Here is a 17,523-nt window from a genome sequence, read left to right as displayed (position 1 = left end):
CCCCAACCAAGAAGCACAGGAAAATCCCCAGCATTTTATAATTCCAGTGAGTCGAGCCAAATGAATGCAGGGGAAAATTACTGAACATTTTAGGATGGTGTCTAAAACTTTCCGATATATAGAAAGAAACAGTTCTCCTATAGGTTTGGTGCTTTCTGGTGTAGTTAATCTATTATCAAAGTGTCTGCAGTGCAGAAAGTGTTGTCCCTATTAAGACTTAGGTTTTTCTGTTGCAGATAGTTATACATCTGCTAAGGAGGTTATGTTTCAATCTTTGTTTCTTTGTTTGGTAGTCAGCAGGATCATGCAAAAAGTACTGGATACATTACAGAACCTGGTGGAAGTATGCAGTTTTAATTTCACAGTGGGAATCATTTGTGGATATTGGTGAAAAAACACAGGCATGTTTTGGGCCCTGATATATCTATACTATTTGGTAAGACTTGATTGAATTAAAGGGGGCTGTTGGGCCGTGGCAGTATGCTCTCTAACGAATGGTATCCGAGTTTATAACTTGATTGTCTTCTTTTCCCATGATTCCTCTGAAGCAACAGCTGCATCTAGACATCTGTGTCAAATACCCTCATGCATCTGTGTTTTCATATTATGCTTCTGTCCACAAAAAAACAAATTCAAACATAACATGCTGAGAGATTGCCAGAGAGATATTTATGGAAAATTTTGAGCAGTTCTAGTTTTCACTCCGGTGAGCATTGTTGTAAATGCCCCCATGAATGGGACATTGTCCTCGTGGCCTGGAAGCATTGGCTGTTCTTGAGAAGCAGTCAGACTGTCTGGCCATGTAATCAGTGGATGTCAGTTACATCATGCTTATCTGATAAGTGCTCACTTTGTATCCTTAGCAAGACCAAAACATGTTTTTGAATGCACAGTTGTCAGATCAATTTATTGATCAATGATATCCATATCGTTTTGCTTCAAAGGATTTCTGAATTGATGGCCGACAAACAAAAGATTTAGGACTTGACGAGTGTTGTGGCAAATTCATTTCTCTTATGTAGCAAAGTACAGATTTAAGAGACAGCATATCTCTAAAATAAATTAGCCTCTTTTTTATAGGCAGATGATAATAGCTGAGTTTAGAAACCTCATTAGTGCCAGGTAAATTATTCTTATTCTTTCTTAGGTCATCAGAAACATATTACAATGCTAAAATAAATATTTGTCAGTGAAACTTGATCACTGACTCTGTCTCTTTGCCTCTCCTCAGCTCAACCTCCTCCCTTTCCTCTTTCCTGCAGCCTCCACCCTTCCGTTGACTGTATTGATCTTGTATGTCGTCATATTGGGGAAAGGTTCACTTGTTCTGGATTGAGACTCTAGATATTTGGCACACATCGACTGGTAAAGCTGCAGAGTTATGAAAAAGCCGGACATCTTCCTCGTATGAGGTGGGTTTTTCCCTCCAGCTGAGTTTGTCACTGCATTTCCCATCATATAGGGGGGTTGGTTACTTGAGATCTAATACCTTGTATCACTTTCACTGTGCTCATACCCTGAGGAAATGACTCATTGTTTTTGGACGAGAGAGAAGGTCAGCTGATGGATGTGGATGGAAGCAGCAATAGACTGCTGCTGCAAAGTGATTGTGATACATTGCGTGTTAGGAGAATGGAGATAAGATAGGTGAGAAAGGTGATTAAATAATAAATGAGATTGAAATAAAGGAAATTAATTAAATAAATGACATTTGATCATGCCATGTGGTTTTTGTTTCTTTGGGGAGATATTGTATTAAAAGAAAGTGACATTTTTTATTCTCTTTTAGCTCCTACACACTCCATTGTGAAAATGTACTGAGGCTTTGAATCTAACAACAATTGTCTCATTCATATTTGCAATTATTTGCCTCTTCTGTCATCAATGTATGTCTTATTTTCAAGGTTGGTCTGAAGAGATGAAGATACAAAGGCACACTGTTTTCCACTGTGTTTTCACAGTTCCATACTGTGCAGTGCATTTTTAATAAGGCGGATAAGGCAGAAGTTGGACATGTGTTTTAGCATGTGCATGCACTTGTGCTAGTCCTCTACAGGGGTGTGTGCTTCGAGGGCCAGTATACGTCTTTAAATCAGCCCTGCCCACTTTAAACTATGCACACGGGGTCAAATAACACCGCAAGATGTGTGTATTTGTGTGTGGAAAACTTTTCCTCAGTGGAGCAGCTCTGGGCTTCCTCCTCTCTATGAACAAAGACTGGCACTGCTGGCTTTTGTTGTGTGTCAGACAGAGCGACATTCCTGGACAGAGGATCTGGCCTCAGGCACAGAAATTGCTGTATGTATGAGCTCACACATGAGCACAAATGCATGTCATGTTTTCTGCCAGTGTGTGTTTGTGTGTGCTACCCCCATTGGGCGGGGCAGTTCTTCTCTTCCTTATTTGGAGAGTCGGTGCGGGGAGGGGGCTGGGGTCACATGGGTGTACAGTAGAATCCCAGCGATAGGAACAAAAACTCAGAAGAAAGACCAGACGTCTGTCCAAGAGAGTTAGGTACATCAGGGCAGTAAGTCGGGAGGGGAAAAAAAAGCAACCAGCTACCAACGAACAAGAGCAAGAAAGAGGAGAACAGTGACAGCTATTGGACAGAGGAAGAGAGAGAGGGGCAGCAGCACAGAGAGGGAGGAGAAAAGAGCGAGAGATAAGAGTGTGACAAACAGGAGACATTGAGAGGAAGCACATGGTGTAAAAATGCCCACCAGCTTTACTGTGGTCCCGGTGAAGGACAACACAAGAGGGGGAAAGAAAGAAAGGAGTGAGGAGGATGATGTGGATGACAACAACGTGCTAAAAGAGGAAGATGAGGAAACCACAGGTGAGATCAGATGTTTTATTCAGCTCCATCAGGTGGGTGATTAAACAAAAATGGGACATTTAACACTTTTTAACTTTACAATTTAACACATTTCTATTCTCAAATGAAACTCTCGCAATTGTGTGGCTTTTTAAAGGTGGAACACATCTTAGGTAGAGAAATATTTCTGGAAAGCTCCAGACATTGCTTACAGTGTTCAGGGCAAGCTGATCATTTGGCTTTTTCCACATTTTACTGCCGGCTATATTTTCTCAGAAAACCTGCTTATGGGTTGTGTGTGGGTGGATAATGTGTAGGGAGGATGGAGAATTTTTGGGGAGCCTTGATCATTTTGCAGCAACTGCACGAGATGAGAGTTTCCTATACACGCTGCTACTACTGAGTATGACATGAACTGTTCCATTCCAGTGTTTCCCATTGTCTGCCTCCACACCACCGGTTTATTCTCTTTTATCTTGTGTTTCAATGTAGTTTTCTCCGTCTTTTTTCTCGAGTCACCACTTTAATTCTAACTCCCACATGTTGTTTCAAAAAACACTGAAACAACACACACACACACACACACACACACACACTCTAATTGGGACAAGCATTGCCCATCTCCCTGTGTTGCACGCAACATGACTCAACCTTCTGAAGAACCAACACTGAACTTTAACAAAGGATAACAGAACTAAGGACAAGACAAAAAGGGCATTTCCATTTCCAGACAAAATATATAAATATAATTAAATGGCATTGTACGGGTATTATGAAACCAATCTGGCCAAATTAGAGAAGCACAGTCTACTCTGTGTAGCCTGATACCTAGCCTGTATTTATCCTTCTGATAGTTGGACAGTTGGCTAAACTTTGCCCTACTATCTGAATACCTTTTCCCTGCCAATCAGGAAATTCTATCCAGCTTTCCATCTTGCATTTTTTCTTCCTCATTGGACTTCTGCATGAACGTTGCATTGCAGATTTAGAGTTTGAACTAAAAGTCCACCCATCAATCTGGCTTCTGCCAACCTGATGTCAACCTGTCTGGAAGCAGGTTATTATTCAGAGAGGAGAGGTCATTGAGTGCATATTTAACTAACTCCTCTCTCATACACATGTTTTGCCAGACTGCTGTGTGTGAAGTTGCTGCTTTTACAGCACCTCATACGGAGCTGAGCGAATCAGGTCGCGGTATTTAATTTCTGCTGTGGAGTTGCATGCTGGGTAGGATTTTTACAGACTGTGGGAAAGAGAAGGGCAGTTTACGTTCATGGTTTTGCAGGACATCATACTGTGGTGTGCTTTGGTTTCCCCCCTGCGCATGTTTGTGCACATGCAACCATCTCTCCCTGACAAAAGCTGTAGTAGTAAAACAATAGTGGGCGAGCGGTGGTATGAGGCCACGCACTGGAAATACAGCCACAAAATGTTGTGCTGCGACTTGGCATGTACAAGCATCAGGCCCACACACGTTAGCGCATCGGTACTGTATTAATGGAGACAACTTTATTTATAAACAAACACAGGTAGTCTAGAGTGGATTCACTAAGAGGACGCACAATGTTATCATACACACATTATTTGCATCAAAACAGGTAACTTGTTTTAATGTTGTGGCTGATTGTTGTATTCTTCTGTTTTTGTCCTACCTGTCCGGTTTGGTGATAACTTGATGGGTACAGCTTAACGTACGAGACATGCTGGATGGCTTGGGAAAGGAGACGAGCTAAAGCTGTCAGTTGTGTCCAGTTTACCCCAGAAGTACAACAGGGTCATTGATTGCATGAATGTTGATGGCTCATGAGCATGTTGTGCAGGCCTGAGTCAAACAGCATTAACTCTTATTGATTATCTTGCTGGCGTGCTTCCCGTTGGCTGAGTGGAGGGAGGAGAGACCCCACCCCCATGCAGTAATGTAATGGAGTCCAGTTCTCCTCATTCACACTGAATTTCCTCTTTGTACTGCTCTCCCTTTGCGGTTCTGTCCATTGCTTAATCCTTCCTGAAACTGTTGACGGTGTCCCAGCTCCCTCTGCATGTCACGAACCCACAATTTGGAGGTCCACTTTAACTTCTGGCACATTTATGTAATATCCCAGGGGTGCAGCATCACATCAGTGAAAACATGAAGCAGATGATCTCAAACCTCTCATTGTCTTTTGGGTGTTTTAGAATCACTGTTTTCCATCTCTTAGTTTTTCCTTTTCCTTCAAGAAATGTGTAAAATCTTTTAAGGTCTTCTGCATGATAAACAGAGGGGCTGTTTTTATTCCTCTCGTATCAGCCACACGAATACATACTTAACCAAATGTCACCCACTAACTTCCTGGTTTAAATTTCGGCTGTTTTGTCTGTTGTCACTTATACTTTAATTTGCTTTACAATTCACAAGATCTTTAGAAAACCGTTGGGTGTTAAGATGTCGAAGACCTGCGGCCAACATATCCTATTAGTCTTCTTTAGAACAACACAGTCCATCGTAAAAGACATTTTGTGGCCTAATGAGTGGGATTTGTATCGCTCTGTGCTGCAATCCAGATGAAAACATAGTCAGCACATTATGAGAGCTTGATTTGTCTTTTGCCAAATGACACACTCACAGTGAGCAGCGTGTTTTGGCCTGAGCAACACTTTTAAAACATTTGAAACCAATTTCACTGTAGATACAGAAATGTGGCAATGCACCACATGTGTTAATGCATGTTGCTGGACTGAAGGTTTCTATTTGACTGTTGAATTCTGTAACCAATCTTAGTTTCAGTTGGAAGATCAAGATTGTGGTGTGTTTTTTTGAAGCTCATTTTCAGTTCATCTCATCAACAACTGTATTTAAAGTTATTTTGATGAATACAATATATGAGGGATATATGTGTCTTATTTTCTGCTTATGCTGACTAGATTGTACAGAATTGAATAGATCAGTGTTGCAGAATCAGAATCTCTGTGGGAGTGAATGGAGTGGGATGGTGGGTGAGTAAAAGTGTACATAATAGTATGAAATTATGTGGGAGTAGACCAGTGTGGAATTGGAAAAGCAGTGCTGCACAGACCTTTGTAGAGTTTGTACAGTATGATGTGGATGTTATGGCCTCAGCAGTAATAGAAAAGTTGCTAGTGATTTGAATTGTTGACCTAATAAGTCGCCATGTTTACAATCCCATCGTATATAGTAAAATACAGCCTTATTTCAGTGTTGAGCTCAGACTAAGCAGGTGACCAGAGACTGGGGAGCTCCTGTCTCTGTCCGTTGGTCTGTGTGCCCATCTGTCCTGGACATGTGTTTCCTGTTTATTTCCCAGGCAGGTCTGGTTCTGTTTAAAGCTGTTTTCTGTGTGAGCCTCTCTGTATTTGTGCTCACTCTTTTCTCCCAATGTTGTTAACTCTGTATGTAACCTCCCATGCCATCATGTTTTGCCTAGTGTTAAGAAAGCAGCACATGTAATATACTTTCAGCAAACTGTCGTACAAGCATAATGGCTATACATTTTTTGGAAACTTGTTTCTCACAATGTTGAAGAATCACATATTCAGTCACGACTTCATGGAGAAGCCAGAACCTGTAAAGAGTAGTTACCCCAGTGAGGACACTTAACATTCTGATCCATGAAATAATCTGACATCACTGATTTTCTGTGGATTGCTAAAACAGCATGTCTTTCTCTGTCATTAATTACCATATATCCTTTGGCACATACTGGTACTATTCATTAGCTGCCTAGCTACCATCAGTAATAAATTAAATAAAATAAAAAAAAGTTGCCAAAGAGAAGCTTCTCAAAAGCCCCAATGATTCAGGGAGGGATTATTCAGTGTGGGAACATAACAACCTGTGACTATGCCTCTGCATAATTCTGTTCTGGGTTATGACAGTTGGGCTTAGTTTATACTATTACTTCTTTGTGCTTCATTGTGCATTTATTAATGTTGTTCCCTCATTGTTTTATGGTGTGATAGGGCCTTTCTGCTTCTTTATGTGTCCAAAGCCAAAATACTTTATCTTTTCCTGTTATGAATAAGGCATATCTAAACTTTAAGGTTAGTCAGGTCTTGCATTTACGTCCGCCAAGGAGGTTATGTTTTTCATCTGTGTATGTTTGTTATCAGGATTACTCAAAACACACTCAACCGAATCCCATGACAATTTTTGGAGGGATGGGCTATGACCTAAGGAAGGACTCTGGATCAGTGGGTGGATTTCTTTAACATTGGGAGATTTCAACATTTTCACTGATACATTTATCTGGTGCAATATGATTGAATTTAAAGGGACTGTTTGGTCTTGGTGGAGGTATGCACAGTACTGAGTGCCATTCTAGTATTGTAGTATGATTCTGCTTCATTTGGAAGAGGTCTGGAAGACACGGGTACAGACCTTGTTCTGGCCTCAGTTCCCTCCCTGTCCCTTAGGATTAGGTTTGGAAACTCTCTTTTTTTTTTTTTTTTTTGCTTTAAGTTTTTTTTTTTGATATTGCAGCATTTGTCCTTTCTGACCCTGCAGTGTTACTCAACTGTGTGTTTGCATTGGCCACATGACTTAGTTCTGCTTGTTCCAATCAGACACTTTTGTTCAGCATCAGGACTTGCACATTATAACAGACTCTTTCGATAATTCTTGGAAATGGTATCATTTACATTTTGCTGTGTCTATCATTCCCTAATGCTTTGTGAGACAGCTTTATCATAACACACTCAATAGATGGACAAATACAGATTAATTAAAAATATATAGATTTATTATACATTGTCAACTTTCAACTTTCCTTGTCTCTGTGTAATATGCTGAAGGGTGGTTGTTGTCTGCATGGAAGAAAGGGATGCACAGAAAAGAGAAGGATGACAGGAAGGAAATTGTGTTACTTTAGGAATGTAGGGAGTGAGCGAAGGAACGGGACATGACTTAAAATGATACAAGAATAATATTTGGTTTATCAAGACCTCCACTGAAAATGATACTCACGTTTTAAAAAGATATGAGAGCATTAAGTGCATCCACTTTTAATCCTCTATCATTTGCTGAAGGCATGAAATGAAATGTAAACATCACTGATGATTTGACCAACCAAACCAACAAAACATGTCCCATGTACACACAACTTAAAAGCTGGCCAAGATCAGGACATAATAGCTTAAAGTACTCAAGGTGAGATGACACTTTTTATTTTACATTTAAGTATTATTTTTGTCAAATACACTATTTGTAAAGTTTTAATTGATTTTTGGAAATCCAGTTGTTTCATGACTACCCTGGAGGGTTCCGACCCCTTGTTTGGGAACCTCTGGTTTAGACAAACAGCTCTTACCTGTTCTGACTGCCGTTTCCTCGAGCAATCTCCTTTCCACAGGTTGCCATATATGGTGTTTCTGATAAGTCAGTAACCGTACACTACACTTTTGTGGCTTTTTCTGTTGTCTGTCCTCTCCAATCTGTCCTCACTCTATCTGCTGTTGTTTGACGGAGGCCCTCTGGGTTCATGTGACTTTTATTTTCATTGGTTCATTGACAATGCAAATACAGTGAACACATCTAGTTTCTCTTCTTTTCACCATGTTTACAAAAGTAATAATTCAGATGTCTCACAAAGTTTATCATCTTTACATAATGATTCAGTTCAAATATTCCCTGGTGTTAAGCATTATGTCTTAGCTGGTAAACCATTTTTCCTCTGACTGAATGATGCACATTGTGGCTGTGAGTACTGTTTTAATGAGACCGTTTGCTGACTCAATCAAACCAATTAATATGGTTAAAGTAGCTCTTTGCTAAATGTATGGTTAGAACCAACAATTTAATAGAAATGAAATGTTCCCACTGCCGCATGTGGTCACCAATAATAGCTATTAGCAGTCGTGTCTTACTGTCACTGCTTGGATCAATGCTACTGATTGTAAAAGGCACCATAAGCCCATGCACCAAACAAATACAGAGCAGTGGTTTTGGAAATGAAACAGCAGTTTAAAAGTGTAGCTGGGTATTCTTCATTTTAACTTCGATTTGAGGAAAATACGTTGATTAAAATGTGCTTCTTTTATACTTGTTTATCAGCTCCATTAGTGCAGAGAACCCAAGACTAGGCCACTATTATCTCATGAAGCCGAAAAAGCCATATATTTCCCAGATGTGATCTCTAATTGACAATAGCTCTGCCAACTAGTGAGTTCCTAAAACTGACCTGATCTGAAAGTCATTTTCCTGTGCTGTGCATTAATGATCCAACGCCATCACCCAGCTGAGCTTTGGCATTGATCCTGCACGCGATGCTGCAGTTCTCTGACTGCTATGGCTTATTTAACAAATGAATTTTGACCTAATGTGGTTACACAGTTTAAACGACATCTGATTCCTGGAGCCCGTCAGACCTTTCTAGATTGTCGTGGCTGCAATTAAAGTTGACATTGGGAGATAATAGAGAGGGTTTATAGGGTTTAGAGATGGGTCTGGTGGCTAATACAGCTACAAGTCATAGTAAAAAAACGGGCCGGGGTTATATTTATGTGCACAACCCCCTTTAAATTGTGCCTTAGTGACACCATCTGGCGAAGTGGTCTCTCTCTCTCTCTCTCTCTCTCTCTCTCGCTCTCTCTCTGTGTTTGTATGATTTAAGTCAAGTCTTTCTGGCTTGCTCTGAGTGGAGGTTGGGAAGCGTCAGAGAAGTCGGGTGGTTTAATTGTTATTCTCACATGACAATGATTCATTGACACTTTTAGTCATTACCCAAATACTGCTTCTGTTGTGGTGGCATTTCATTTTACAATGTAAAGTACAGTTTTATGTCTGTATCAAAGTTACTCTTGTGCACCGGCCAATACATTGTAATAAAAATGTGCCATCTATTAGGGCTGTAGTCTAGTAGTGACTCTTTTTAAAAGCAGGTAACCTGAGCTATCATTGCTAACATCTCTTTTTTCACCTGTCTCATGCTTGGTGTTAACAGCCCTCGTGTGCAAGTGGCTCTAAGTACCATTGATCCCACTAGCCTTGGCTGACCCCTATTCTGCCTTTCACCTCTCTGACATACTCCCACACTTTCACCACATCCTCAGTGAAAATTTGATTTGGCTTGTTATAGTTGAAGTCACCTTATCAATCATTTGCATGTACTGAGCTTGCAAACCCACACATCATTAATTGGGTGTAGTCCTGATAGGTTCCTCTCACTAAGAAGTCATTTAACTTATGTCGGAGAGACAAGTTAAATGACCCCACAGCCCCTCCCTCACAGCAGGGATGTTTTAAATGATCAAATATCCAGCTCTATAGACACTTGTGCACATTTGTAACCCCCTACCTCTCTCTGTCCTTTCTCCCCTGACCATGCTGCGTGTTGCATAACAGCCAGTGTTGTTAACCTGAAGGGTTTAAAGGCTTAGGACATCATTAGATGCAACACACAAACACTTATGTGCACACACACACACACACACACACAAAATAACTATACAGCAGCCATCTGACATCAAACCAAGTGAAGCTTGATACGACTAAATCCTTCTTACGATGTAATTTGATAGCCTCTCTTAAGCTCTGGCTTGACACATCTGTCAATTTAGTGATGCTGGCAGCGGATGTTCAGTTTTGGCTTCATATAGCAAGTGGCAGCTGGGTGGAACCTGTTTGTAACATTTTGCAGATTGAGAAAGCACATTCTTTAAAATGATTTTATTCTAATATACTGTCACAGTGAAAACTCTGTCTGTATATAGTCTATTGTATAATGACTCGTTACCTGTATCACTGACGGACAGTGTATCACTTGACTAACCGACAGCCAGTGGCAAGAAGGCTGCAGCAGAGATTGAGCCACAATTTGTCCGTGGCTTTAAAGTGATATCGTCCCCTACATGGCTTCTGTGTTTTATAAATGTTCAGAATTAGCTTAATCTTGTTAAGTGATTAGTGCCCACTTCACATGCTCTTAGACGGACAGATTAAGCGGCAGCCAAGACAAAGGTAGACAGCAGAGCACTGGATCCAGAAAAGCTTTGGAGAGAAGCCTGGGGCAGAGATTGCTCTATTGTCTTCACTTTGTGTGGGCCTGTGGCACGTCTTCAATTCAAGACAACACCCAGCTCCGTTTGGCTTAGGGGTGCATGCACTGCAAATGCTCTGGCTGCATGGCTGCCTGCAAGCAACCTATTAAGTTATGTTGTCATAGCTCCCAGGTCTGTTTTCCTGCATGCTCCATATGCTTTGCTGATGAGCGGACCATCTCCACCTGGAGGTCAGTCAGGATATCAGATAGTTAATGAAGCTGCTTACTCAGGCTGCACCCGCGGCCTAAAATAGTAAACCATTATTGATTCAAAATGATCTGCAGCTTTTGCTTTGGGTGGCAAATGCTGTCTGTGCTTTTCTCAGCAACACAAGCTCATAGATATAGTGTGTGCATATCCATCCATCCCTCAGTCTCCTGTTCCACTCTCTTTAACTCATGGATCTGATTTACTACTGCTTTTTGCTTCCCTCCTTCTTTGCTCCACCCCCTTAGTTTGTACGTTTAAACATGCACATGGAAACTGTGTGTGTGTGTGTGTGTGTGTGTGTGTGTGTGTGTGTGTCGTAGGGATCAGAAGCTCTGGGAGGTTGAGGGAAGGGAGGTGTTTGTGTGTATGTGTGCGCGCAGGTCTATCAGTGGGAGGGTGGGGGTGCTCTGTGATGCATGGCTGATGTCGCTGACAGCGTCATCACGGGCCACTTTTCACATTCACACATACACAAACACTCACACACACACTCTGTCACAGAAATAGCTGATCCTCACATTATCCACACAACACAGGCAGCGTTCCTGACTTCTGCACTTCACTAGTGGTATCTCAGTACTTTGGACCCTTATTACTGGAGTTCCCCAGGGACCACAAGTAGGACCCCCTCCCCTTGACCCCCCTTTTCAGCCCCGCTCCTCAGAATGGAGCAAAGGGGAGGTTCGCGGCGAAAGGGTAAGTTTTTTTTAACCAAAGTAAACCTTGTAGTTGCCCTTTACTATCAGGTGTTACCAAGTGTTACTTTATTAAGGGTATTTGGTTCAGTAATATTTTGTTGGCTGGTAGTTTTATCAATTTCTGTAATGCACCTGCACAAGAGCAATCTTTGGTATTATGATTGATAAATTGTTACACCAAAGAAAAAGCTGGCTGTACTAGATCAAGAGTGACTTGTTTAAGTGATGGAGCTTCTGCTGTAAGAGATGTGCACAGTCAGAGGTCGCGTATGAACCAAGGGACAGAGCCATCGCACTGATGGTGACAGCAGTTCGACCGAGTGCTTAACAAAAGTCTAGATATGAGTAAATGTTTCCCCTTTTCTTCTGCTGCTTCTTGAAAATTTTATTTGGTAGTTGTGTATATTTCTTTTTTGACATTGCTTTTGAACAAAGAAATTTGTTTTCATTGTCTAGACTCAAGATAACTCTCCTCCAGCTCTATCTTATTTATACACCTTTTTTTTTTGTTTGCCTGGTACAGTGAGCCATGGGCTAACTCTAGCAGTGTTAGGCAGCTTACACTGTCGTCACAGTGTGCTGCTTAGTGGTTATAAATAGGATGCATGGTCATTTATTACCACCGTGACCAAAGAGGCTGAGCCTAACCATCAGCACATCCTGAATTTACCTGTACCCACCAGTCAACCTGGTGTTGAGGCTGATGAAGTCTGATTGCAGCCCGACTTTCTCCACAGACTCTTTAGCCAAGAATGCGATCACAAGCACTGAACACTGAGCAGAATTGTTTGCAGAAGAGGATGGCATTCATCTTTCACTAATGAAAAATGAATAACTAGTGTCCTGTCTGTGCAGTACGCTGTGACAGAATTAGGGAATCCCTCTCCCTTATATAACATCTCTGACTGTAATGTAAAAGAGTGCTCCGTAAAACTCAGACAGTGAAGCAGAGTAGCATAATGTAGAAGTCAGAATATTAATTCATGCTTTTTACTACTGAAAAAGAAAAAATATATAATGAATTTGCCTTTGGCAGCATGCCAGTTTTATTAATTAGCATTTGCTAAGTGTCCAAACATCAGAATTAGAAATCTAAAATCAACTTAAATTCAAGGGAACATTGCATGGTGGTATTCATCATACAAGGTGTTTTATCTCAGCTAACTTGGGGAAGTAACAGGATGTCTCTGTTTTAACCTGAGAGGGTTGATCTGAGTAGTGTTAGTTTGAATATGGTCATGGTCTCTTGCATGATTTTACCTTTTAGCAATGTCACATTTTTCAGGGTCACCTAATGTACTATAGCGCAGTAAAACTCTCTCCTCGCCATCGGCACACACATACACACACACACACACACTCACACACTCACACACACACACACACACACACACACACACACACACACACACACACACACACACACACACACACACCATCACCATCAAAAGCACCTGCATTCATTCGTCAAAAAATACACAAATTTATCTTTCTCCCTTTTTTTACCCTACCCACAGATTCTGTTTTCATCCTGTATTGTGTCATTGAATGACATGAATATGATTTTACTTTATAGTCTCATTTGGTATCAAGCAGCTACTACAGGTTCATTGTTGGTGCTGGATATGTTGTGTACGTTTGATTAATCTTGTTTGCTGAAAAAAGATTGATGCAGCTAGACATGGGTTTGATTAGATAGGTAAGACACTTAAATTATTATAATATAATTACAAATTAGTTACACTGTTCAGTTAGATATTTCTTGTGAATAAGATAAATTAATTTAGGGGCATTTCTAGGTTTATAATATATATATTCTTTTTGATTTGGTATGATATGTTTGGTTGGCACCATTTTCCTTTGGGTGGTTTTCAACTTGAATGCTCCGATTAAGTGCAAGCATGTCAAACCACCGTTAGGCTACAGCTGAAGATAATATTTTGCACAGTGTTTCCACTCCTGGCTCCTGTCATGACCACATTAAAAAACTTCTAAACTAGACATTAAGATGAAAGGCTTTGACAGCTGGGCCTTGGTGCTGTTTTTAATTCAGACACTAGTATGTTAACATACAGCACATGCAAAGAAAAAATGTTGAGGAGGGCAAACATACAGTCTCTATTAGATGCAGTGTAACCCTGCATGCACTCTCTTACTGCCAAACAGTTAAATACAGCCCATAAACACCTTTCCCTGTACCAAGTCGAAGAGAAAAAAACTCTTTTCAGTGCAGGTGCAGTTTTGTGGTTTTGATGAGGTGACCCAGCTTGGTCTGAACTCTTTAAGTTCACTGAAGTTCACTCCACTCAAATTCTGTTCACTGAAAATCAGCTTTGCTTGAAGTTTTATTGAATTAAACAAGCGTTCACATGCCTCTTGGATTCCATATAGGACTGCATATGTTATGGTACACATCTGAATCACACAATATAAAAAAGTAAAAAGATTAATTTAACTGGAGACTTTGGGATTTTACAGCCATACATGTTTTACATTCAATCATTTTTCATTAGATCACACGCATGCACATCCTCTTCGCAGCTTGCGCTCATCTTTCATTTCCTCATGCGGACCAGGTGCATATTCGCTAATATATCGTACATTCATTTGCTCGCTACAAACATGTCTGAATGTGCACCTTCAGCATTCCTGAACTGACACGAGAACTGCTGATGTTAGGGCTTCAGGCAATGCAGGATGGGTAATAACGTCAAAGAGCAGGCTGCCATTGTTGCAGTATGTACCTGGTCAGTCATCATAACTGAGCTGGGTTTCTCAGGGGGTGGGGGGTTGGGGCCAGTTGGAAGGGGGTTGTACAATTGATTTTGGCCAAATGACAAGGCTAACAGACGTATAAGTCGTTGCTTTTCACAACTTAAACCAGCCTAATTATTCAGTGTAATTACGAATGTTCCTACTGACTACTTTCCCTGTCAGTTAAACAAAAATGAAGGTTAGAATCATCAGCAGCCTTCTTTCCTCGCTGTTGATGTCTACATGCCTGTGCAGATTGACGTCAAGCTTTGCTCCATTTGATTTGTTATGTATTGGTTTATCCTGTCACAGCTTACATACAAGCTTATTTATATTGTCTAGTTCAAAACCCTGTCAAGCTAGTTTGTAGTGTTATGTGACTCTACCCGCCCACCTGCCTCATTTCCCCCCCTTGCTGGTTTGCAACATCCAGGCAAAAGTGCTGGGAGAGGGGTGCTGCAGCCACTGGAAGACGGAAGAATAATATCTTGAATGTTAAACAACAACACACAATATTAATAAGAAGCAAGGCTGTCTAGTATTTCTGGTGCTGACTAGTAATATTATCGTCCTACACTTATGTGTTGTGAAATGCTCAGATGTTTTAACTGCAGTTCAGTTCAACTCGAGCTGATTATGTTTGGACGTAGGCATTAATTTCTAGGAAGCTCAGTGAATTAGTGTAAGGTAACTGGCAACATGTGTAATGTGCACAGAGGCTAACATCTGTTAACTAGGCCAGGGTCTTAGCACTGCTACTGTATATAAATCTGGACCATGTCCCACAGGACTGTTCACTGCAGCACACCGAAGGACACTCACACATGCACACGTTGAGATCTACACACCAACAGTCAGGATTATATGTAGACAGACTGACAGATAATCTACACCTTCCATCACATTGCCCTGTCTTATTTGCCCCTGTGCTTTTTCTAAAGTGCAATTAATAACAAGATTTCCTGCAGTAAGTGCTGCATTTGGGTATTGTGGAAGGATTTGCAGCAGCTGGCACCTTTGCCTAGTTTGCAAATGTGGCTTGAGGGCAGTGGAGCATTTAATGATATGGAGGTGGGATAAAATTTGTTTCCACACATCAGCCTTTTTCGGTATTTTAAGATTAAGTGGCAAGATCACAGCTCACATTGAGTGTGTTAACATTGTGTTATTTTTTGCATTAGCCAAAAATAAAATAACATCGGTAAAACAGGGCTAATGATGCATCCTCTCATCCTCCCATAACCATCTGACAATTTCACACCCTGGTTACCAAATATCTTGTTCTGTTGAGCAACTGACTAGTTACAAAGCAGTGATCACTCAGATGACTGAAGCCGTTTTCAGACATGAGATCCGCAGAGCGTCTGCACAACTGGGTCCAGACATTTTCCAGAGTTTGCCTTTCACATATGAAGAATGCAGCAGGAGATTCTCTAGTCAGACTTATTCACAATAACACAAATACCTGCAGAGCATTCAGGTGAAGAGAGGCATCTGGGTAGAGTGTGGAGGAGGCAGGACAGAACACATAAATTCAGCTCTATAGCACATCAACACCTGAGTTGGCTCTCATCACCAAAAGCTCTTGAATGTCGTTGTTTTTCCACATTGACATATTTGTCCTCTCCTTTTTTCCCATCCTGAGATATTTATATTCTGTTTCTTTTGTTTTGTTTGCTTCCATCACTCTATACAGCAACTGACCGGGACATTTGTGTTGATAATCATTCTCTCTTATAGTTCAAATTTCTCACGCTGTCTTTTTTAACTTATCTGCATCTTATTGTTATAAATATTTGGAAAAATATATAATTTGATCACTGTCTCTAAAAATGTTCTTGACTGTATCGTCGGACGTTTGTAGCTGCTTTAATGTACCGACACACCTGTAGTTTTTTTTTAAACATTTGTGATCACTTCCTGTTCGACGTCTAAAGCACCTTACACATGGTCACACTCTAAAAGCGGAAATCTACTGGATTTGGAAACAGCATCGACAGTTTTAGCCTGCCGACGGACCTCAAAGAGGATTTAGCTAGTGTCATTTAAGACAATGATTATCTGCGGTGTGCAGCATCTCCAGAGCTCAGCAGTGACTGACAGGTTGACTCACTCGGTACATCCCGACAGTACCAGTGTGCAGAAGGGTCATTATCTTCAATTCATTCCCTGTTATCACAGCTTATTGAAACACTGTGCCCTGACCTAATACAGTATGTTCTGCTATCCCACTCAGACTGTGTTCGCTCCGAGCCACATAGTACAAGGACGTAATGACTTTCCCTGTGATTACCAGTGGGCTAAGCCTTTCTGCAAGCCTCTTATTCCCCCTGCAGCTGGATCAAGCAGTAAAAGTTACCCATGAAATCCCCTCTGCAGTCAGAGTTCACACTCATCAGCTCCACTGATAGATGTAGAGGTCCAGGCAGAGAGCCGTGGTTGTAAAGGATAATGTAAGAGGGCGGACGATGACCAAAGAAATATCGGTGTGTGGTTGTGCATATTTAGTTCCACCAGGGAGGTTATGTTTTTATCTGCCGTAGGTTTGCTCCCTGCCATTCTTCATTCATTTAAGTTCACGAGGCACTGCATTGTAAAATTGTTGGGAACAGGTAGCTTAAAACAACACTGCTAAAACAACACATGGTAAACTAATGGCGGTTGAGACGTAAAATGCCTTTTTGCCGGGGGGGGGGGGGGGGGGGCAGTAATATAAACATGATGTTATGTCAGATTCAAGCTACATGAGAATAGAGCAGGTTATTATCTGGAGAATTCACAGCAATCTAGTGGGAGTGTTGATATTTCTATCCTGCAAACTCTGCTCAGGAGATAATAATTGCATAAACCGAACAGTATTTCCAGTCAAAAGGGAAAGTAAGTGACATTTTTATCAGTTTTTCTTTTTTTTTTTACAAAGGCTGAGAGTTTTATTATTACCTCTGAAGCATGGCAGTAGTAAACAGAGTATCTTTTTGTCTTGGGAGCTTGGTCTTTAATGTTTAGAGCAGT

General features: G+C 41.0%; 1 protein-coding gene across 7 annotated transcripts in view; it reads left to right on the top strand.

Moving 5' to 3' along the window:
• slc12a7b (solute carrier family 12 member 7b) overlaps positions 1 to 17,523 on the top strand; it is a 56,613-nt gene that overhangs the window by 12,907 nt on the left and 26,183 nt on the right. For 2 of the 7 annotated variants that reach the window (XM_069512045.1, XM_069512041.1), the window contains exon 1: positions 2,399 to 2,836. The exons of 4 other annotated variants lie outside the window; for them this stretch is intronic. In XM_069512045.1, the coding sequence (XP_069368146.1) occupies positions 2,713 to 2,836 (124 nt within the window). In that variant the 5' untranslated portion in view covers positions 2,399 to 2,712. Of the gene's footprint in view, positions 1 to 2,398; positions 2,837 to 11,592; positions 11,756 to 17,523 lie in introns of those variants that run through there. One more of the 7 variants, XM_069512044.1, reaches the window with a different exon arrangement.

The sequence above is a fragment of the Paralichthys olivaceus genome, chromosome 17, assembly GCF_024713975.1.
Source record: "Paralichthys olivaceus isolate ysfri-2021 chromosome 17, ASM2471397v2, whole genome shotgun sequence".
Taxonomy (NCBI): domain Eukaryota; kingdom Metazoa; phylum Chordata; class Actinopteri; order Pleuronectiformes; family Paralichthyidae; genus Paralichthys; species Paralichthys olivaceus.
This window is presented reverse-complemented; position numbering and strand designations above follow the sequence as displayed.